At 47.4% G+C, this 23,144-nt stretch overlaps 1 protein-coding gene across 4 annotated transcripts in view; it reads left to right on the top strand.

The window, feature by feature from the left end:
• Positions 1 to 23,144, top strand: part of IGF1R (insulin like growth factor 1 receptor) — a 303,286-nt gene that overhangs the window by 52,299 nt on the left and 227,843 nt on the right. For all 4 annotated transcript variants that reach the window (XR_003001377.1, XM_024732051.1, XM_024732050.1 and 1 more), the window contains exon 2: positions 3,965 to 4,510. Coding sequence is in view for 3 of the 4 variants with exons in the window: in XM_024732051.1 (XP_024587819.1) it covers positions 3,965 to 4,510 (546 nt within the window). In the remaining variant the exon portion in view is untranslated. The remainder of the gene's footprint in view (positions 1 to 3,964; positions 4,511 to 23,144) is intronic.

Raw genomic sequence — 23,144 nt, 5'->3', positions numbered from 1 at the left:
TTTGTTGGAGCATTTAATCCATTTACATTTAAGGTGGGTATCAATATGTATGTTCCTGTTACCATTTTCTTAATTGTTTTGGATTTGTTATTGTAGGTCTTTTCCTTCTCTTGTGTTTCCTGCCTAGAGGAACATCCTTTAGGATGTTCTGTAAAACTGGTTTGGTGGTGCTGAATTCTCTTAGCTTTTGCTTCTCTGTAAAGGTTTTAATTTCTCTGTCGAATCTGAATGAGATCCTTGCTGGGTAGAGTAATGTTGGTTGTAGGTTTTACCCTTTCATCACTTTAAATATGTCCTGCCACTGCCTTCTGGCTTGCAGAGTTTCTGCTGAAAGTTCAGCTGTTAACCCTATCGGGATTCCCTTGTATGTTATTCGTTGCTTTTCCCTTGCTACTTTTAATATTTTTTCTTTGTATTTAATTTTTGATAGTTTGATTAATATGTGTCTTGGCGTGTTTCTCCTGGATTTATTCTGTATGGGACTCTCTGTGCTTCCTGGACTTGATTGACTTTCCTTTCCCATATTAGGGAAGTTTTCAACTATAATCTCTTCAAGTGTTTTCTCAGTCCCTTTCTTTTTCTCTTCTTCTTTGGGACCCCTATAATTCGAATGTTGGTGCGTTTAATGTTGTCCTAGAAGTCTCTGAGACTGTCCTCAGTTCTTTTCATTCTTTATTCTGTTCTGCAATAGTTATTTCCACTATTTTAACTTCCAGGTCACATACCCGTTTTTCTGCATCAGTTATTGTGCTGTTGATTCCTTCTAGAGAATTTTTAATTTCATTTATTGTGTTGTTCATCATTGTTTGCTCTTTAGTTCTTCTAGTCCTTGTTAAACGTTTCTTGTCTTTTCTCCATTCTATTTCCAAGATTTTGGATCTCCTTTACTATGATTATTCTGAATTCTTTTTCAGGTAGACTGCCTATTTCCTCTTCATTTGTTAGGTCTGGGCGGTTTTTATCTTGCTCCTTCATCTGCTGTGTGTTTTTCTGTCTTCTCATTGTGCTTAACTTACTGTGTTTAGCGTCTCCTTTCTGCAGGCTGCAGGTTCATAGTTCTCGTTGTTTTTGGTGTCTGCTCCCAGTGGGTAAGGTTGGTTCAGTGGGTTGTGTAGGCTTCCTGGTGGAGGAGACTGGTGCCTGTGTTCTGGTGGATGAGGCTGGATCTTGTCTTTCTGGTGGGCAGGACCATGTCCGGTGGTGTGTTTGGGGGTGTGTATGAACTTATTATGATTTTAGGTAGCCTCTGCTAATGGGTGGGGTTGTGTTCCTGTCTTGCTAGTTGTTAGGCATAGGGTGTCCAGCACTGTAGCTTGCTGGTCATTGAATGGAGCTGGGTCTTTGCTTCAAGATGGAGATCTGTGAGAGAGCTTTCACCGTTTGTTATTATGTGGGGCTGGGAGGTCTCTGGTGAACTCGGCTCTACCACCTCAGAGGCTCAGGCCTGACAGCCGGCTGGAGCACCAAGACTGTGATTGTGGAGGCTTGGTGAATCCAAAATCTGATGTAGTAGGCCAGTAGGCCGGAGACTCTGGGAAGAGTTGCAGCCCAAACGAAGGCTGCCGGCAGAATCCCTGTCCTTGGTTTTGATAATGTCATTGGAGGCTTTGCTAAGCTATTTGATATCATGACCAGGGCAGAAGGGTAGTTGGAGTGGGTTGGAGGTAATCGGTTGGTGAAGATGCTAAGAGATGGGACTGTCCAAGAACTATGTGAAGTTTGGCTGTGAAGGGGCTGGTGTGTTGTGTATGTGACCTTATGTGAACTACTTGACTCCTCAAATCAAATTCCTCACCTTCCAGCTGGTGATGGGATTACATAATGTGTGGTACTGTTGAGAGCATCGCAGGAAATGAAGCACACTGATGCATCCAGAGCTTCCAGCACAACCTCTTGCCTGACAGTGGATGTTCTCAGAGTGCTTGTTTCTCCCGTGCTCTTCTCTGTCTGAGAGGCTTCATTTTCCCATCAGTAAAAGGAGGAAATTAGGCCAAATGAAGTTTCCAGTTCTAGGTTCTCACACGTTGCCTGCTTCTCAACCCAGGGGCTCCCCACTTCCCCCTCTCCCACTGCCTCTGTCCAGTTTCTGCCTGTGGCTGTAACCCCCACTGGATTCTCTTCCCTTTTCCCGCATCTACTCTGCTTTGATTCTGTCTTGCACTCGATCACCAGATTACTTCTCCAAAAAAAAAAAAACACAACACCTTGCTTAGCCTTCTCTCTCACCCAGGAGTCTTGAGAGGGGTCTCGTTCCTGAGATGAATGTACCCGTCCCCACCTGTGATCCTTCATGACTTGAGCTCTGCTAGACTCACTTCTTCTGCTCTCCTCTGCACCCCTGGCCATCAGATTGGCTGCCGCTTGAATGTATCTTGTTCTGCCTTTTCTCTGGCCTCTGGAATGTTATACCCAGTTTTAAATCCCACCTGTCCCTCAGGAGCTGGTGCATGTGCAGTGCCCCTTGGTGCTGTGATGCAAAGGACCATCTCTCTGCAGGAAGCTCCAAGGCTACTCCTGTCTGCCTTGCTTGGTTCCACTCACATCTAGAGTGGGCCTGCAATGTGCACACACCAACCACCTCCTGCTTCACCTGACAGTTGTTTATCACAGGTCTCAGCTCCCGCCTCCACCACGAGCCTCCTCTGAGGTTTCTTTGCATCTCCTGCAGTGCCATGCATGTTGGGTGCTTCACACATTAACAAATGACATCAATCAGAAAACGTCACTTTGAGAAGCTTTAATGGAAGGTTTGGGAATTATTAAGTTTTAAGAGAGGATAGTAACCAAGGGTTTTTCTTTGTGTGTATGTTTAGAATTAAAAAAAAAAAGTTTCCAGTATTGAGGCTGTTTTATCAAAAGCCTTTAAAATCTGCAGATGCCTTGGCCCAGCAATTCTACTTCTAGGGATTTATCCTAAGAAAACAGTTTTGAATATCTGCAGAGAATGTCCACTGCAGTGTTGTTTATGATGTGAAAATATGGAGATAACCTAAATATCCAACAATAGGGGATTGGTTTAAAAAGAAAAGAACTCACGGTGCATATTCATATCCTAGAATTACTGTCTCCTTCTTAAAATAATTATGTAGTAAGGCAATGACTTGGTAAAATGTTCATATGAAATGAAGGAAGTATGTTTGAAAACATTATATTATTGTCCGATTTCCTTTACCTTAAATTATAAAGAAAGGATAGTTGGCATAGGTAGTGATATCTTTGGATGTTGGGATTACTGATGATTTTTACTATCTTTTTGCTCTGTTACCTAACCTTTCTGCAGGAAGCATACTTTCTTGATTAAGAAAACACTTTATTAAAGTTGGAATTGGATACCTCTTTCATTCATATAAATCACATATTATTATCTTGCTGCTAAGTTAGCCTTTCTGTCTACACTCATGCAGTGTTGGGGAGAGCCCAAGGCCACCTGCCCATGTCAAATGGTGGTAGGAAACATGGGAGCATGCTTCTTGGGGTCCCTACCTTCTAGGTCACAGTGACTGTTCTCCAGTGTATACTGCATGGTGTCCTTGAGGCTGGCTGCAGGAGTGAGTCGTTGTCCCTTGGCTCCTGAGCTCTGTGTTCAGGTGCAGGGCACTGGCGCTCTGCAGCAGGGCTGGGGAATGTGCGGCCTGGCAGCTGTGCAGTCAGGCCTGGGTTGCAACCTTGACCCTCCCCTGTGCTCCTGTGCGGCCCTGGGCTTTAAGCTGTGGTTTGCACATCGGTGGGATGGGGATGGCACCTCCCGCGGCAGTGGCCCAGACTGGGCACTTCCCAAAGGACAGCTGGCTGCTGAGCTCCCCAGATAGCCCACCTGCAGCCACTCCTAAATGGGGTCTTATTTCTTTAATAATAATATAGGTTTCCTGGAAACTGGTCATGTTATGGGTTGGGAAATAGTTTTTAAAAAGTGGTTTCCTTGTAACTGAGACCTGTCCCGCCCTCCCCTCTTGTCTCCCTGCAGTCTGTGGGCCAGGCATCGACATCCGCAACGACTACCAGCAGCTGAAGCGGCTGGAGAACTGCACGGTGATCGAGGGCTACCTCCACATCCTGCTCATTTCCAAGGCTGAGGACTACCGCAGCTACCGCTTCCCCAAGCTCACGGTCATCACTGAGTACCTGCTGCTGTTCCGCGTGGCCGGCCTCGAGAGCCTCGGCGACCTCTTCCCCAACCTCACAGTCATCCGTGGCTGGAAGCTCTTCTACAACTACGCCCTGGTCATCTTCGAGATGACCAACCTCAAGGATATTGGGCTCTACAACCTGAGAAACATTACCCGTGGGGCCATCCGGATCGAGAAGAATGCTGACCTCTGTTACCTCTCCACGGTGGACTGGTCCCTAATCCTGGATGCTGTGTCCAATAACTACATCGTGGGGAATAAGCCCCCAAAGGAGTGCGGGGACCTGTGCCCGGGGACGATGGAGGAGAAGCCGCTGTGCGAGAAGACGACCATCAACAACGAGTACAACTACCGCTGCTGGACCACGAACCGCTGTCAGAAAAGTAAGATGAGGATATGACCGTGGCTCCCCTCCTGCTTCTCTCTACCCCCTCCCCCTCCCTCCCTCCTCTTCTGAATGCGTGGTCCCGACGGGTGGGTACGGCTGTATTGCAATTAGGATGTGGGGTCTTGAGGGGCTTCCTTTTGCATCTGGGAACTGGTAGGTGCAGGACTGTGGCCTGGCTGCAGGCCATCCCGGCTTCTGTCAGACCATTCCAGTCACACACTAGAAACCGTCACCGCACTCCTGGGCTAGAGGCTTGAGGAACTGCTGCTTTGAATTTCTGATGAGAAGGGTGACCTGGTGTGCTTGAAAGTGCCTAAGCCACGGCAGTCAGAGGCTGCATACGTATCAGCTCTTCCATCCTTTGCGTGAAAGGATGTTTTTTGGTGACGCAGGGCTTCCTTAGCGTGAGTACACCTGGAATATTGTAGAATAAAGGAAAGGTAAAGGCTAATTCACATCCTGTGAAAGTGGTGACCCGCACCCAGTCCTTGGTCCTTAGTGATGACGTTACAGTGCTTGGGCATCCTGGTTTATGATGGAGCATCCTTGGAGCACCACCCCAAGGTGGTGGGGGCAGGGGAACCCTGGACCAGTTTCTAGGAGTCCCAGGTTCAGGTCGACCTTGCAGGCTTTGTACACCCCAGGCTTCTGCTTCCTTTCTTTTCTACCTCTTTCTTGAAGAATTGTGCAAATCTTGTGAATCACGTATTGAAAGAACTTTGCAATGTGTTTACTGGTCTTCGGGGTCAGGTGGTGGTATTTGGAAGATTCTCGTTTATTCATCTGCTGTGTGTGCTTATTTTCCTTTGAGTATAACTGAACTCTTACCTGATTGTGATCGATACCTTGAGCGCCGGGTTGTTGGGTATTGAAATGTGACTCTGGGCCTTTGTCTTCTTGCTTTCAGCAATGTTTAGGTCTGTTGGCCAGGAGGGTTCCCCTCACTGGTTGGAAGGCAGTGTGGTAGCTATAAATAGCTGTTTAATGGTTGGCCCAGTTAGAGACCCAAGGAGCCCATGTACTGTAGCTAGTCATGAGAGCCAAGAAATCCCAAATTGGTAGGCTTGCCTAAACCGTGATGTGTGTAAAATAAACAGACCAAAGGCCAGAGCCCACAGGTAACATTGTTTCAGTTCCCTGCCAGCCAGGGTGGAAGCAGAGAAAGGATGCTTGCTTTGAAGAGCACACGCTTTCCTGCCCTCTGTCATAGGATCAGCGGGTAGGTGAACACTGGTTCGGTAAGGGAGGGATCCCACTGGCTGAAACAAGGACCTTGAAGAGCTGAGAACACCATTGGGCCACTTGGAGAATCCCTTTTGGCTAAGGTTGGGGGAAATACTGTGCTAAAGTCATATTTGTGATTGATTAAAATAGTACCCTGTCATTAGGTTACCTGCTAGTTCTGAGAAAACAACAAAAAATATTTTCAAGTAGTCTTGACATTTAAAACTTTTATTTTAAAAGAAAAAGCCATCATCAAAGGAGGTGTTATGTGTCGTGGAAAGATGTTGGATGTGGTATAAGAGGCCCGGGTGACCGTGGACCAGCCAGCCATTCTGGGCTGTAGTTGGACATGTTTAGAATGTTCCATTGGGCAGCCCCATATTATTCCTTAGTGGTGAGCACGTGTGTGTGCAAAACTGATTTGAAAACTCATAAGGTCTGTACAAAAGGGAGGTGTTACATAAAAAGTCGTTAGCTGGGCACTTGTTCAGTGATTCAGTCGGTATATTTAGGTCTCACTATGGACTTTGGGCTGTTTCTGGCCAGCTGCTTGTTGAAGAAGCCTGGAGCAGGGGCGAGGCGTGAGTTCTGGGCCCAAGTCTAGTAGCCGTGACTAGAAATGAGCAAGTAATTTAAACTTGGCTTGGCCCTCAGTTTCTTCATCTGCAAAATGGGATAGCCCCTTGCCTTCCCCATAGGGCTGTTGGAAGATTAGAAAGAGAAAGAGGAAGAGCTCCATGAGAAAGGACCAGGAGATGGAAATGGGGCCTTGGTGCTTCTACAACTGATGCTGATGGGCCTGCTGGCCAGACACCCTCTCCTCCAAGGCCACACCCTGCAGCCTTCTCCCAAGCCAGTGTCTCAGGCCTCCTGATGTTTTTCTGTGATTTCACAATGGAGTATTTATTTAAAATTAATAACAGCATTCAGGGAAATTGTCTTCCCTTCAGCTTGTCCTGAAAACTCAAGCGTTGGCAGGTTTCTTGGAGATTTTCTAGTTGAATCAGAACTCTTTCCCTTTGCATAGATTCCCTTCTGACCTGCTCTGTCCTGTGGAGTAGCCACTAGCCCCACGTCTTGTCGCTGTGGCCTATCCGAATTGAGATATTTTTAAGTGTAAAATACACAGTGGATTTCAAAGTGTAGTATGGGGGAAAGAACGTAAGATATTTCCTTAGTATTTTGCATATTGATTACATGTTAAAAATGATGCTTTAGACATATGAGATGAAGTAAAATATATTCCTATAATTTCAGCTGTTTCTTTTTACTTTTTAATATGGCTCCTAGAAAATTTGAAATTGCAGATGTAGTTCGCATTCTAATTCTTTTGGAGAATGCCGCTTTAGATCATGCCGTCAAAGGCCCTGGGTTCTTGCCTGCATCATCTCTCTGGCTGAGCACTGCAGTGCTGTGGTGCTCCACAGCTCTCCAGCCAGAGTGCTTAGGGATGATTCAAGGAGCCAGGTGGAGGGCATTGAGTCCAAACAGAATGTCTGCCTTGGGGTCCACATTAGTCTTAAGATGGCCAATTTAAAAGATTTAAGCATAGAAGAATCCCATTCTATTATTCGTCTCAGGGCTGGCTACAGACGGAAGGGGAGCATCTGGAGAGATATGTCCAGTCAAGGATATGTGTGATATTTTTGACATAACGGAGAAACACTCAGTTATGCAGTGCTGATAGGCAGTTTTCACCTGACGCTCTCCTTTAAACTCCCTCTGTAGATCCTGACTCTGTGGTGGCAGGCAACTTTGTCGACAGCCCCGTTAAGGAAATTACTGTGCTGTGGGTTCTCTGCCCGCTTCTGTATTTCTCTGTTGTCTTACAATTTTGAGGGGTGGTTTTATGCAGGCTTGAGTTACTCATTCCTAGAAAGTGATTGACCCTTAGAAAACTGGAGTATGGCTTTTTCCTTTCCATGACAGTGTAACTGGTGCCCCCTGAGATGCGACACCGTTGACTCCTTCATCCCTGCCTGCCAGCGTCACTGATTCTCCTCCTACCTATGCAGCTGTCTCTTTTCTGGCTCCTCGTCCAGTCTTTAATAGCTGTTTTCCAGAGTAACATCCTGGGCCTTCTCTCCACTGTCCTGTTCCCCCAGAATATCTCACCCACTGCTTCAGCATCCTCCCATCTGCATCTGGCTTCCAAATACCATCTCCAGCTCTGACCTCTGTGTGAGCTCTCGACCCCGTCTGCTGTCATGACTGGACCCCCATGGGCGTTTCAGCATCTGGTGGTCTTCTCTGGCTCCTCATTTATAGCCCAGGGTTTTCCTTGTTTCCACTCCTGTGGATAGTGTTCTTGTTCTCTGAGCTCCCACGTCAGACACCTGGGTACCATCTGGACGCTTCCTTCTCCAACCAGACACCAAGCCCTTTCCATCTGAAATGTTTCCCTAGTCTGCCTTCCTCTGCTCTCCCCGTGTTCGGTGACACGGCCTCTCCCCAGCCTTCCTGCCTCTCTGTCTCGGCCCAGTGACCTTCCCCACACGCATGCTGACCGAGAGGCTCCTGTCCCTAAAATCCTGTAGAGGAGCCTGTGAAACCCCATGAAGCGGGCTGTGCACCTGGCCTTGTGCCTTCAGGTCCTTGACCGCGGTGGTGTTCTCCCCCACTGACCAGCTGGCCGCCCGCTGCTGGAGGACTGCAGGGCTTTGTGGACTCCGGTGAGCCCTTCCTGAAGAGGAGAAGCCTGTCTGTGGTGCTGAGTAAATTCTGGGCGTATCTTCCAATGCTTGGTCAGCGTGGCTGTCCCCCCAGGGGTGAGCACGCACCTGCTTTGTGAAAGATTGATTGTCAGGAAAATACATTTTCCCCCTTGCGCAGAGAAGGGTGTGGAGTAACAGTCCTCAGTGAGCCAAAAGCCTCGAGGATTATGAAATGCGGATGTTTCCTGTGTAATTTTCATGGTCGTTGCTCCCAGGGAGTCACTCAGACTGTCCCCAGCTCATAACTGGCTGGGAGGGTCAACCGTGGGTGGGAGCTCTTCTCTCCCCTGCCCTGGTCAGAATGATTCAAAGCCAAAGATGATGGAGAAGGGTGGGAACCATCTTGAAAGTTGAAGCTTGGCCTGGGGTGCTGTTCATTTATTCGCTGGAGGTCGGCCACGTCCACGGAGGGAATGGGGTGGACCTTCTCTGGGCACCTGTGCTTCTTTCCCCGCCCAGTGCGTTGCCTAACTGTGTGTGGTGTTTGCTTGCGTTGGGGCTTTCTGGTACCTGATTTCAGGTATTACACCCCCCCTCACCAAAAAAAAAAATCCAAAAACTTACTGCTGAAGTTAGTCTCCAAGTACTTTTTAACCCGTCAGGGTGAACAGCTTGTGGTCCACTCGGATCACTATGTTGCCTGTGAGCAGGCCTGGTCTTTGCCAGGCAATCCACCAAGCCTGCAAGCCTGGCCGTGTTGGAAGTTGGCTTCGCTGGTGGTGCAGCCTTACTGCAATTAAAAAGGTATTGACTGGGAACAGCTGTCCCGGAGCTTGTTGCACTTCCTACTGCCTTCGAGATGAGAAACCAGGAAAATAGCAGAGTGGAGCCTTCAGGTGACAAGGCAGGAAATGGCTCCCTTTATTGACAAAAGGAACACATTATACTGCCGTCTCACTGAAGGGGTCAGGGACTTCAAATGAAGGCAGGTGGTGTAAAAAAGGTAATTCTACGTGTTTTTCCCCCAAACATGTTCTTCTGTTTTTGTTTATCGGACACTCCTCACAAGGATGGTATTGGTGTGTGGGGCGGAATTGCACCCCTTCCTCATTTGCTTACAGGTTGATATGTCAGGCCCACCAGGTAAAAGTGGGGGGCTTGTTTAAGTTTTTGTAAATCACCTACTGCATTGAGATGAGGTGGGGAGACAGTTTCTCTGCCCTGAGACCCCATGCATTATTTCATCCTAACACTTCTGGCTAATTCTTCTTCTTTTCTTCTTTTTCTTCTTTTAAGCTTCTTGTGAGGGAGATTTCCCTCTGTGAAATACCGTGTAGTCTCTTGCCACCGTGGACCAGGGTAGGGGCCTGCGTGTCCGCGTGGGGCAGAGGGAGGCCTGAGCATCCGGGAGGAAGGGGCAGACCGTCCAGAGGGCTCCGGCCTGTGTGTAGCTCGGAGTTGGTCTCTCTCCCCCTGGAAGGCCCCTGCTCTGGTTGGCTGCTCCCAGTGTGGGGGTTTCTTTATTTAGAAGGGGGTCACATGCCCCTGGGCCTTACTTCTCTGCCTTCTATAGTCACGCATAAAGGTAGCATTCTCTTCTCCCTGACTGGTGACCCTGTTACCAAGATGGAGAGGCACTTTGTGCCCCTGTGTCTCCTGGACCCTCTTAGCTGACCCCGCCTCTTAGTTCCCGTGCCTTGTCATTGAAAGGCTTCATTCTCGGCTAAGTGTCACCTAATTAAGGTGTCACTCTCGTGTGCTCCCTTCAGAAGTTTGTTTTTTAATAGGGATCTCATCTCAGAGATTAAAAAGCTTTCAGAATAAGTCTCCTAGGGTGATTTCTGCAATTCTAGGTGTTTGGAAAATATTCTGGACTCCCTTCCCATCTCATCAGTTAAGCCTACTTGTAAGGCCATTCTGGTTTCTTCCTACTCCTAAAAAGCCTCTTTCTTTTGTTGCGTTAATATTTCTATCTTGCTTTCCTTGTGTGTGTGCCAGCGTGACATTCTCTGCTAGAGTGGGGATGACGTGGAACGTGTGGGCCCGTGGCTAATCCTGTCCTGGACTGCGTTGCTCAACTTGAGTGCATAGGGTGGCTTGGGACTTAGGTTTGGCTTGCAGTGGAGCTGGGAGCCATGACTTGGAAACACGCCTCCTTCTAGCACATGGTGTGACTCCGGGACTCAGGCAGCATGAGGTGGGGTCTCTGACACCATCCTGGGATGGAGTGCCCCCCTGACTTGGAGGAAGCAAGAGACAGCCAAGGTGTTCCAGGAACGCTGGGGGCAGGAGATGGAATCTCTGTCTGCAACACACAGGATACAGAATAGGCATCTGTTTATCACTGTGCCTAACTTCGGAATCTGGACTTAAGACATGTACAGACCTTTTATGTGGAAGAAGGAACCCCAGGTGGAAATCCAAAAGCTAGACCATTCTGGGTTCTGCCACTGGCTAACACATGTGAGCTGGACGTTGTCATGAGAGCTGGGGTTTTGTCTAGTTCCTGACAGGCCTGTCTTCTCAGTCTCTGGAGGAATAGCTCCCTGCAGAGCCCTCGTAGCTGTGTGAGCTGCCCTGCAGGAGGAGGCGAGGGCTAAGCGCTTCTTAGAGCTTGGGGGAGACAGCTGCCATCTCAGGTCAGGGAGTGATGGGGGCTTCTGGGGCCTGTGTAGGCAGGGAGGAGTGTCCAGGGAAGATTGTGCTCCTTCAGGGTCAGCATGGCCACTCTTCTGCAGTGTTCAGGGTGTCTTGTTGCTGGCCAGGACCTCACTCCTGTTTTTCCCAGCATATGCATCCCTGACAACACTGTGGAGGCAGCAGCTACCATCACGTGCCTGCCACCTTCTACTTGACTGGTCTTCAGGCATGTTTAGGTGGCCTCACGCCTGGAAGGTGTGGGTTTCCCCTGTGGGCCATTAGGGTATTTAAGATTGAGATTTGCAAGAATATATAATTTTGTACAAAATAGGATTAAAAAAAAACAACCTACATTCCAGTATGGACAAATGACATCATATGGCAAAGGTTTAAGAACAGTCTGTGAGGCTTCCCTGGTGGCACAGTGGTTGAGAATCTGCCTGCCAATGCAGGGGACACGGGTTCGAGCCCTGGTCTGGGAAGATCCCACATGCCGTGGAGCATCTGGACCTGTGAGCCACAACTACTGAGCCTGCGTGTCTGGAGCTTGTGCTCCACAACGGGAGAGGCCGCGATAGTGAGAGGCCCGCGCACCGCGATGAAGGGTGGCCCCCGCTCGCCGCAACTAGAGAAAGCCCTCGCACAGAAACAAAGACCCAACACAGCCAAAAATAAAATAAATAAATAAATAAAAATTAAAAAAAAAAGGAACGGTCTGTGAATTGAGAGGATTCCATACATTAGCCTTCTGTGTTCCCAGGTGCTGGGGTGAGGCTTCCAGGACCCATCTTCCATCTCTGAAACAGGAATGAGCAGGTTTGGAATTTGTAAAGCACTGGACAGAGGGTACAGCACATAGTAGGTTCTTGGAAAATGGTAGCAGCTGCTATTATTTTTAAAAATTAAACTTAATACCTAAGAGTTGCATTCTGAGGTTATTTAAAATTCTGAGCATTAAACTGGATTGACTGTGTGTGTTTACTGCCATGTCTTATATGGTCTTTCTCTGTTGCTTTTTCTAAATTGCAAAAATTCAATTATCATAAATAGCATGGCATAGTGTAGGAGTGGTTCTTGCTAGTTTAATCCAAATTGTTCAAATTGCTGTGTCTGTCCAGATAAGCCATATCTTTAAAGAACATTCGGTGAGGTACATATGTCTATATGGGGATGCCAGTGGGGCCTCTATAGTTACGTGTAAACTCTATTTATTTGGTTATCAAACCATATGAATTTATTCCGCTTGCAGGCTTGGTGTTGGGAAGAATTAAGAATATCAACAACAAGATTCTTGTTTGATACTAACATTAAATATTATCTTTTTAAAATGTGTTTTTCGCAGAGAGCAGCAGAGTGGGCACAATTTGGGGTAAAGATAACAAGGACATACATTTTTATTTGTGACAACTGCAGGTCTCACAGAGTAAAGGTAGCTAACTGCCTGCTCCCTGCCGAAGCATGTGCCTGTTTATTCTCTTCTTTGGGTAATACTAACTTGGTGTGTGTGCGTGCACGTGTGCGCGTGCATACCACTTTATTCTCCCACCCAGCCTCTTCTCCTGCTTTGGCTGTTTTATTTCCATCCTCTCACCCCCAGTGCAGGAAACAAACACTGGGTCTCTCTGTCCTCCCTTAGATCTTCCTTCCATTCAAGGGGATCAGGTGGGTGGGAAAATGCTGTGCAGGAATGTCAGGCCCTCTCCCGGAAGCCCAACTTCTATTTCAGCTCATTATCTGACAGAAATCGCTTTTTGTTTCTCTGCCGTGGTCACAAGCAACCACCGGTCCTCTTTCCTTTCTTTGTGCCATTTTTCACGGCATCCACGTGGGATGGGAACAGAGGCAGTGTGTTTGGGGACTCTGCATTAAGACTGTGCAGACAGACCCGACCCATGTGTAGCTGCCTCCCATTTGTTTTTGCAAGTCCTAATGAAGGGACTCGGGTGAAGGCTGTGAGGTTACTGGAGCTGGTGCAGGCAGGCAGGCCGCTGAGTGCAGGGACTGAGGCTGGGCAGCCCCTGGGCCCTGATCCGTCTGTGCCCGGGGCCCCTGGGAAGCAGGGCCCAGCTGTGACGCGCCTCCATCTGCCCTTAGCAGCAGATCTATGAACCGAAGCTGCTGTTCTGGGTTTCTGGATAGATGCAAAGTGCTTGGATGGTTTTTAGCAGCTGCCAAGACCGGGGAGTAGGGCTTAGTAGTAAAAAGGGGTGAAAAAATAAAAGAAAATTAGGAAGCATAGAGCCTGCAATACAGAAAAAGCAAGATGAAGGTTGATATTATTAGAAACACTTCCTGGGCAGCCGAAGTGTTCGAATCAGGATTTATTTATTTATTTATTTTAACCCCAGGAGGTATTAGTGGTAATATGGAGACAAATGGAAACTAGTCAGATTTCCTAGGTCCAGAAAATGCAAGCTTTATTCCTGTGGTTCCCAGTGTGATGTTTTTGTTCTGATTTCTTGACCTCTGAATGGCCCCTTATGCTTTGCTAAATCGACAATATTATTAGGGTCTTATTAGACTGTTCCTCAGATAGGTTATAGGATGTATTTTTGTTCCCTTCCTCAGGGGACTTGAAATGATTGGATTATTTTGTAATACGTTGATACTTCTTTTAGAAGCATTTGCATAACTGTGTCAAAGAAGCTTTGGAACAGGTTTTTAAGCAGTGTTGCAGGAAATGTCCCTCGTGCTCTCCTCCACTCACGAGGGAAGACAGAGCAGCCCAGATGCAGGATGGGGCATTTCATGCTCCCTGTTTGTAACTTCACTCATGGGCTGGGTGCACCGTCCAGGTGGTACAGTCTAGGTGACATGGTATCATCTTCTGAGATCAGTGGGTTTCCTGCCCCTCTGACCCCAGCCGCCCCCTCTTTGTGGCCATCATTTCACATTCACTGTGGGAGTCAAGGCTCGAAGGATCTTGACACCATCGTTGCTTATGAATAGAATTCTGAGAATGTATCATTTTCTCAGAAGAATGCTTCTTTAGCTCAACAAATATTTCTTGTTTGCTAAGAAAAAAATCCTTGGAAAAGTCATTGGATGCCCAAGATGGGCGACTAGGAGGGGAGGTGAACTTCTGGGTCTGCTTAAATAAAGCAGTATTTTATTGAGAGGCAATTGATAAAACAGCCAAAGCCAACTTAACAGACTGTTATTTTAAGATGAATTTGTTTTGCAGGATTAATTTGATTTTACATTTTAGATACAACAGCTCTCTGGGCCCCACTGTTGCTTCCTCCTGTTACCAGGCAGAGGAAATGGTTAGGCTGCAGTCACAGATTCACTGAATTTCATGCTAACGCTGTGGGGTCGGGGGACTTAAGACCCTCAACTTGACTTGGTCCCATGGGAAGGTTTATACTGTTTTTTTGGGTAACTGCAACTCTGTCTTGTTGGGCACTGTTGTTCTAACATGGAAAGCCTCAGAGGTTAGAGAGGAGCCACTGAAGATGTGTGAGGAGGGATTAAGTGGTTGTGAGAGGGAAATGGTGATTGGGATGGTGTTCAGACCCCCTTTCCACTAGTAAATAAAAGGTGAGTGGTTTTGGTGACTGGTTTAGCCTGAGCCAGTGCAGATTCTCTTTTCGTAAACAAGCCTGGTGTACATCGTGCAGTTTTAAAAGTGTAAAGTGTGGACTTTCATATGCCAACTCTTCAACCTCCAGTCTCAAACTCTTCCACCATTATCAAAATAAATGCAGACCTCTCGTCAGCATCTTCTCATCTCTGAAGCTAGGATGGAGAGGCAGGTGGTGGGTAATCAAAAGGCAAGGAGGAGTAGGGGGCCACCCTGGCTCACGATCAGATGGAATTTGCATGGAAATTGTGAACACACAAGCATCATTGTTTATTGCAGAAAGCACTGACGAGACTCCTGTGCTGCCGGGTAGCTGAGCGGCCCAGTGCCAGCCCTTCCCCTCCCTGCTCCTCGGTTTCCTCATCTTTCCCTGTTGCAGAGTAAGGTGTTAGGGACCTGGGACGGAGACGCTGGTGGTCTTCAGGAAACACTGTTGGAGAATGAAAGCAGGTGTTCTAGACTCGCCGTGGTGTGAAGCAGTTGACCTCTTTTGGGATGGGCCCTACCCTTAGGGACAGGCTCCGAGAGCGGTCCTTGGAGAGTGGGCTGCGAGTAGTGGTCTCTAACAAGCTCGCCGAGGGGTAGCAGATAGAGCATAGGCTGGCGAAGCATCTCAGTGAAAGGGTAGAAGGAGAGAAAAGCAGTTAGGGCGTTGAGACTAGGAAGTTCAGTACAATTTATGTTGTCTTGTGTCTTTGAAGTGACTTTTTCTGGTCTGGCTTTTGCTGTTACCAAAGTGAATTATTCACAAGTACTTTGAGAAACACCGATGTAATGCCGTTATGCTGAATGAATTTAAATTCATTTAAATCATTCTTTTCAACTAAAGTAAGCTTTCCCTCATCCAGAACCAGAGCAAGGTGGTAGCCCAGTGAGCGTTTCCTGCTCTCATGGCCAGTGGCTGATGTCTACCATGCTACTGCCGAGGTGCCTTGTGCTCAGAAGCACTTTTGGAGTGATCAGAGTGGAATTGCAATACTTGCCGAGTAGTTTGGGAGCTGGGTGTGTTTTGCTGTGCACTCTGGTCCTCAGCAGTCTGGCCGTGGTGCGTGTGCATGGCGAGTTTCAGCTGGGCGAACATTGTCTGCTGAGGCCACACTCTTCATGGTCGCTCCTTAACCATCATCCACTTGTTCTTCATGGCTTGGCTCTGCTCTTCCATGAAACCTCCCTGGATCTCCCTTGCGGAGGGCTCACAGGCCTGCAAGGCTCACGTGCTGGCAATGAGGCTTTGCCCTGTTCCCGGTCAGTGACGATTCCTCTCTGAGCTCTGTCGGTGGTTCCAGGAGGCCTTGTTTACTCATCATTTGTCTCCTCCTCCAAATAGATGATGAACCACCGTAGGTTTGGACTTGTGCTCTGTTTATAAATCTTGGTTCTCCAACCTCACAGCCAGAGGGAGAGAGGGTAATGGAGGACATATTCTGTAGAAATCCGTCTCCCCCGTGGGCCTGACCCATGCAGAGCATCTGCATCTGAGTGGGTTGGTTCTTATGAAGACTCTGAAGCTGGGCATGAGGAATGGAGGTGCCCGTGACCCGAAGACGAAGGGGTCCTCACTCTCGGGGTTGTGCAAGGGTCAGAGTGAGCCCCTGTTGGAATTTTGGGTCCGGGGCACCAATCTTGGCTCACTCTAGGCTCGGCCCTGATAGGTACAGGAATTTTATAAAGGGATTTATAAAATGTTTTTGGATGACAAACGTGGTTCTAGTTGGAATGAATAAACCAACTAAATAGCAATAGAGTTTAAGAGCAACTGAGTGAGTGTTGGGGTGTGAGAGGATGTGGACACACAAGGTTTGGGGGGTTCTTAACCTCTGCTGTTGTAAGTTATTTGGGGTCTCTTTCTCCTCCCTACCATTCTTGTTAACACAACTCCAATCTCATTAACGAGGTGAAAGAGAATATATTATGTGCATCTCATTCCTGTGGTAACGGAGACTGACAAAGAGGTATGAATTGTAAGTAACATCTAATTTAGGTCTTGATGTGTCTGTGTGGGTTTTGATACTTGTTACCTGCCCAAAATTCCCATTGTTTCCTTCGGTCAGCCTGTTGTGTGCAAGTCCCATGACAGGCAATGAGATGATAGAAACTTAGTATTTTGTTAAGAGAGAAGATAGAAACGTGGCATTGCAGACAGAGACACACACACAGCGTATGCCGTGTGATGAGGCACTCCACATTTTTTGCCTAAAGAGAAGGAGAGGCAGCAAGTGCTAAGAGCTCCGAGGGGGAGAGTTCTGTATTTGGAGCTTTGCATGGAAAGAGCATTTGCCTCAAGTGAAATGGAAGGCTTTCATGCAGAACGTTCCCACTTGCTCAGTACTGTTTGCCTAGCACTGTATACACGGCCCTCAACTCATGAATGGGTTGCACTTTGCAAGCCGTATGGAATGTGGAGGGTATTATTTCACAAAAACAGAAGTCTGAGTGGTGGTTGAGGTCCCAGCCGGCAGCCCTGCCCCAAGCCTGTTCAGCTGAGATATCATTTGTGTGTAACTCCTGCCGACAGCTTGTAGAAGAGACTTGTTGAGCTTTATTCCAGAAGGTGGTGCTTTTGCTGACTGATGGGTGAGGCAGGGGTGGTGATGGGAAGCTGGTGGTTTCCACTTTATATCTGATTAAAAAAAAAAAAGAATCCCTCCCTGAGGGCTCAGCCCTTCCCAGGTGGTCAGACAGGCCTGGGGGACGAGGCTGGAGTGTGCAGTGGGAACAGGAGCTGGGACTCAGCATTCTGGTGTCCCACTTGGCTGGGTGGGAGGATTCTAAGTTGAATCCAGAACATGTCCACCAGAAGGTGCAGTTTCTGCCCTTGAAGGACTCAAGTCGGTTTCTGTGGTGGTGGACTTTTGGTTCATTACTCATGTCAAGATGTTTATGAAGTGCGGATTTGTGACCTATGTCTGGGTTAGATTCCCTGCTCCACCACCAGGGCCACCAAGCAAGTTTTATTACATAAGGTCAGTAAAGTGTCTGACAGTCTCTGGAACCAGAACAGTCTCAGGACATTTTAGTTCCTCCTCTTTTTCCCACTTTGGATCTGATGTGTTTGGGGGGCTGATTTAAGCTTTTTAATCACTTTTCTTATTGTGAACTGTTCTTTGTAAATTGTGACAACAAAGGGATCGCAGACAGCCTCCTCCCTCTCTCCTGTCTCTGTCCTCTAGTCAGAGAAAAACTCAGCCTATGATCTTTGGCCTAGAGAAATATTAAATCTATGTTAAGTATGGAGACGTGAATGGGCAAAGGAAGGATTTGTGGCAATGAGGATCTGCTGAAACAAATAAGTCATGTAAATAGGCAGAAAGAAATGTGAAACTGATTGCATCTTTCAGCTCCTGGTACTTAATGCAAAGATAAAGTAGTGGGAAAAGGTTGTCACTTGAAGTAATAGAAAGATGAGGGAATTTTGAAGCTGGCTGGGATTTTCCTGCCTGCTAATAGAGTGACTTGGATTACAGACTATAAAAGTGAAGATGTTTGAGGAGGGCAGTTCCATTTAGTACGGATCATGACACTCCCTGCTTTCTGAGCAACCTCTGTTCCAGAGGGGAAGAAGCAGAAATCCCCAGGCCTGGAAGATATTGGATAACAGCTCATTAAACTCTTGTCATAAGCCTTCATTTAGCGTCGTGGGAAGACTCACAATATCTACATTATGAAACCACTTAGATTTTTAAAAAATGCATGTTGTTAACATTTTTTGTTTATTAAGTGGAGCAGTAGATTGGAACTGAATGGATTTGATTCTCTCATCCTGTGTCGTATGCTCAGAAGCCCAAGGTTTCCCAGAATTTTTATTGTGGTAGTGAGAGCACATTTAATTAGTAGGTTTGAAAAGCTTTGGAACAGTTTAGGCCTGTCCACAGTTAATTGACTCAGTGATTAATATTTTGAGAAAATGTGAAGAATTAAACAAATTTACATTTCTTCTAGGATTTTATTTTGTTATTTAAGGTTATACTAAGTGAGTTAATTTTTGAACTAATAGACTAAAGCACACTATAGCAGGTAACCACTAACTGTTCATGTTATGCATCACCCTCCAGCACACCCCAGATTATTCCATGCGCATCACCTGTGAACCAAGAACCTATGAGCTTACAAGATTAATTTTTAAGGAGGCTCAACTTTCTGGATTTCCATGGTAAGGAAGTTTTTGGTGTGGGCCCCAGAAATGAGAGCTTCCCGGGAGGCAGAGACCATCTCTCCAGATAGGTCAGTGAAGGACTGTTGTGCGTTGTCTTCTGGGCACTGGCAGTTCTGAAGCAGGGGCTACTAGTGCAGGATGAAAAAGCCGGTTCAGGGAGCTGCTGTATGTCTGTGTGGATCTCACAGTGGAAAGAAAGCTTTAGAGATCATCTAGTCTGACCCCTGACTTGGTTCAGAAATCCCGTCTCCAAGGACCTCAGCATGTGCTCTCACGTGTCTGGCCATTTTCACTCTAAGTTACAGCTGTCATGGTGAACCTCTCCTGGGCCCACAGCTTCATTCTTCCATTAAGCTAAGACCTCTGTAGTAGACGCACCCTTGACATTCTTCCTTGTATCTAAACATATGCTTGACTGGGGGTGGGCTTTCTAGCTGAGAAGGGGCCTGGGTTAGAGCGAACAGGCTGTGATGGCTCCAGAGCTCTTTGCCCTTGTAGAACATGTTCTGGTTTAGGAAGTGAGAAGAGAGCTTTTCCTTCAGTGGAGAAAGGAGGCAACAGGACGCTGAGACCCCTGGTCTCACCCCTTGTCCTCACAGCAGGATCCTTCAGCCCTGCCCAGGTATTGATGGATTTGGTTATTCAAGGGTGTGGTGCCATTAGAACAAAAGAAAAGTCATGGGCCCTGGAATATATAGAAGTTCAATTAGAACTTTGTGTTCCATGTGACTTTGTAGGAACTAGCTTCACATGCCCTGCTTAATCCCCCTGAAAAGTCACGGTGAATTAGAGGGAAACTTCGACTTAAAAAAGGTCTGGAAGATTGAGCCAAGGCCACACCCACGGCTCTTGAGGGTCAAGCTGTTTTAGAACCTGAACACTCCCCTGTCCACCGTCTCCGGCTGGGCACACTCGCTCCTTCCCCTGCCATCATCCGCCCTGTTCCCTTTTCCACTCTCAAGGGCTCTGGGCCTGATGAGAGGGTGGGTGAGTGCCCTAGGCCATACCGATAACACTGTGAACAGTGCCAAGAGAAAGGTATTCACCTGATGGTAGAAACATAGCTGCAGCATCTTATTAGGTCTGGATTATTGTCTCCTTGTTCAGTATCTTTACGTGATTCAGTGTTTTCTGTGGGATAGGAAAAAAATCCACATCTAAATCCCAGGCATCTAACAATATTGACAAAAGGGCATTTTTGCTAATCTCTGGTTAAAGCTCTTCAAAACCTGTTAGAAGATCCCCCTACATTTGGAGGTTTTGCAGATTAGAACCCCACCATGCTTCTGCAAATCCCGAAATGAGCTGGGCCTCCAAGGAGCCTGTTGATCTAACCGTGGTGGACCCTGGGGTGTGGACCCTGGGGTCTAGCGGGATCAGCTCAGAGGGGAGTTCTTCTGCGTGAGATCTCTGTACAGGTGAACTGACCCCTGCGCCCCCCGGATCCCTGTGGCAATTAGAAAGGACTGTGTTTATGATCGCAGCCAGCCTTCATGGAGCAATTACTATGTGCCAGGCGCCTCTCGAGTGGTCTCCTTCAATCTTTGTCAAAGCCTATAGGGTGTATGTGGCCATCCCCATCCCCCCCATTTTTATGGATGAGGAAACTGAGGCACAGAGAATGACATAACATGTGTAAGTTTTCATGCAGCTAAGCTGCCAACCTGGAATCAGACCTGCTTTTCTTTGATTCCATAGCCTGTGATTCTCCCCATCACATCATGCCACTTTCCAGGGAGCCGCCATGTGCTGTCCAGTGAACATACACCCAACAGTGACCGGCTGGCCTGTCTTGCGCTGGAGAAGGCTAGGCCCCACGGTTGACCGATTCTTGATATCCTGCTCTAGCCAAGGGGCTTTGGTGCACAGCCACCTAGTAAAGGTGGTGAGGGTTCTGTTAGCGCGGCCTCCCCACCTCCTCCCTCTTATTCCTCCCCCTCCCCCCAACCCGCCTTCTTTACATGGGCAGAAAACGTATGACTCTAAAGATAAAGGAAAGATGAAAATGAAAGAGTAACATAAGCATAGTCAAATTACAGATGCTTAATTATGAAACGACTTGTTTCTGAATTTTAAATACCTGTGTCTCAGACTTTACTCCCCCCTCCCCTCCCCTCCACTTAGGGTGGATTAATTTTTACATTGATGGATTATTTTCACATAGGGAGCAAAACTTTGAGCTGATCAGTGATCAGGTAGCTTTGTTTGGCTGATTTGTAACTGGGAGACTTTTTTTTTCTTTTTAAAACCCTTCTTTAATCTTGTAAAAATATCTTTAAATGAACGGATGCTTTAGCTCTGGTCAAGGGCAGGTTGTGATAAAGGACTAAAGGGATGTGATTTACAGGAAACTTTTTATTCTTTTATTTAAAAAAAGAATAACAGTCATGCAGGGAGTAATATGAAGTGTCAGGAAATGATTTCTTGAAATCAAATCTTGGATTGCCGATTTCACCATGAATTAGACTCCTGAATGATGAGTTGGCCACGTAGCCCTTTTTTTTTCAGTTTTCTTTTAGTTATTGGGTAAACCAAACTTGTTGCCTGTCCGGTGTTTAGTTCTGCTTCCCTCAGGCAACCATCATTCACTCAGAGTTTTACTCAAAGAGATAAAGGTGCACCATGAAACTCTGCTCTACGATCCGTTAGCAAAGTTAGGCCTGAGTCCAGAGCCCAGATGCTCTGCGAGCCCCGTGTATGTGTGTGTGTGCGTGTGGGGGTGCGGGCAGAGGGCTGTCACCGGAGCTCAGGTGGCCCCACCCTCTGCAGAAGTGACTGTCCTGCCCCTTCTGCGCTGCACCCCAGCTAGAGGGCAGAGCTCAGGTTTTCTTTCTGGGGAAGGGGCCCTGGGCTGCTTCCTCCACCCGCCTGTCCTCCTGTCCTCTGGGTGGGCTGGGCACCGGCGAATTCCTGTGCACTTAGTCACCAGGCGTGCAGCCGCGGGACGATGGTGAGACCGAGACCGCTGCGGCTGCTGTCACCCCAAAGGAATGCCCGCTGCCCAACTGCTGGGCTGGAAAAGGTCTCCTGCAGGCAGCCCCCCTGAGGCCAAGGGAAGCCCCCTCCTCTGCTTTCCCATCAAAGGAAAAAGGAGCCAGAGCTAGCACTGTGCTCCCTGGATATGACCCTTCAACTCACTTTTTCAATGCGTATTTTTGTTTTGCACATTCCTGGGTCTGTAAACACACCCATGGCTATTCAAGCTAGGCATGTTAGTGAAAAGCAATGTTTCCGGCAAGAATTTCTCCCCATTGGATCACCTGTCCTTTTGTCACTCTGGGAGAGGCTGGCCGGCTTTGGTGGGGGAGGGAATGGTCAGGTTGGCTTCTTCAGCCTGGGTAGTCTCCTCATCCAGGGCTTCCCTCGAGACCCCTGTTCATGGGACAGCAGAACAAGGATGAGGGTTGGCCCCCAGTCTTACCTGTGCCAGCTTGTTGAGCCCATCCTGCCTGTTCCCCCAAAGTCAGCTGCTGGGTGAAACCCCAGGGTATGGCTGGTAGTTCTTTCTCTGAACAGCTTTTTAAGTGGCTTCCTTTACTCTAGTGGGGAAGCCAACACCTTTACCCTGTGTCCAGAAAGCTCCTTCTAGAAGGAGATAGTAGAATCAGACAGATCCAGCTGAGAGTCTTGGCTGTGTTAGCTCCTGGCTCCGACACCTTGGTCCAGAGCTTCCCTTTCTGTGGCTCTTCTGTGAGCTGGGTGCTGGCTTCCTTCCCAGGCTGTAGGGGGTAAAGGACAGGGCTCAGAACAGGGCCTGGCACAGGACCCTTCCTCAGTGTAATACCAGCAGACGCCGTCGTGATGCTTTTACTCCCATGGGTGGAAGTGTTACGGAATGAGAGGATTACAAAGTAGGCACAAAAATATTGCATATTGAATGCTTTGGGTTCATACATTTCCAGAGTGAGATTCTCACCACACCGCTATTTTTTTAGAAGTTAGATCTTCATATGCCGATAGAAATTAAGTGTAAAAAGGTGCAGACCATTGTAGGTAGCGTGAGCCTTCAGGTCTGCCTTTAGAAAGAGCATATATGGTGGTAAATGCTTGTACAACCATGACATAGTTTTCCAAAAGGACTCCCAGGCAGTGAGAAGCACTTATACTCTGTGGGAAGAGGCTGGAGATGCTGGGTGACCCCCACTGTTCACCTTGTACTCTTTTAGCACCGTGTGGATTTTCTGACCATGTGCATTTAGTGCTTTTATTCTTTTCGAAGGTCAGCGGGTGTTATCTGGACAATAGGGTTATGATCCGTTTTTTAATTTTCTTTGTTATACTTCTTTGCCTTAAAAAAACTGTAATGTGGTTTTTTTTAAGGTAGTTTTTTGTTTTGTTTTATTTATTTCTTTTTTCTTTTTTTTTTTTTTTTTTT

The sequence above is a fragment of the Neophocaena asiaeorientalis genome, unplaced genomic scaffold, assembly GCF_003031525.2.
Source record: "Neophocaena asiaeorientalis asiaeorientalis breed wild unplaced genomic scaffold, Neophocaena_asiaeorientalis_V1.1 scaffold362, whole genome shotgun sequence".
In the NCBI taxonomy this organism is placed as follows: domain Eukaryota; kingdom Metazoa; phylum Chordata; class Mammalia; order Artiodactyla; family Phocoenidae; genus Neophocaena; species Neophocaena asiaeorientalis.
Note: the sequence above shows the minus strand (reverse complement) of the source record. Positions and strands in the feature narration are given on the sequence as shown.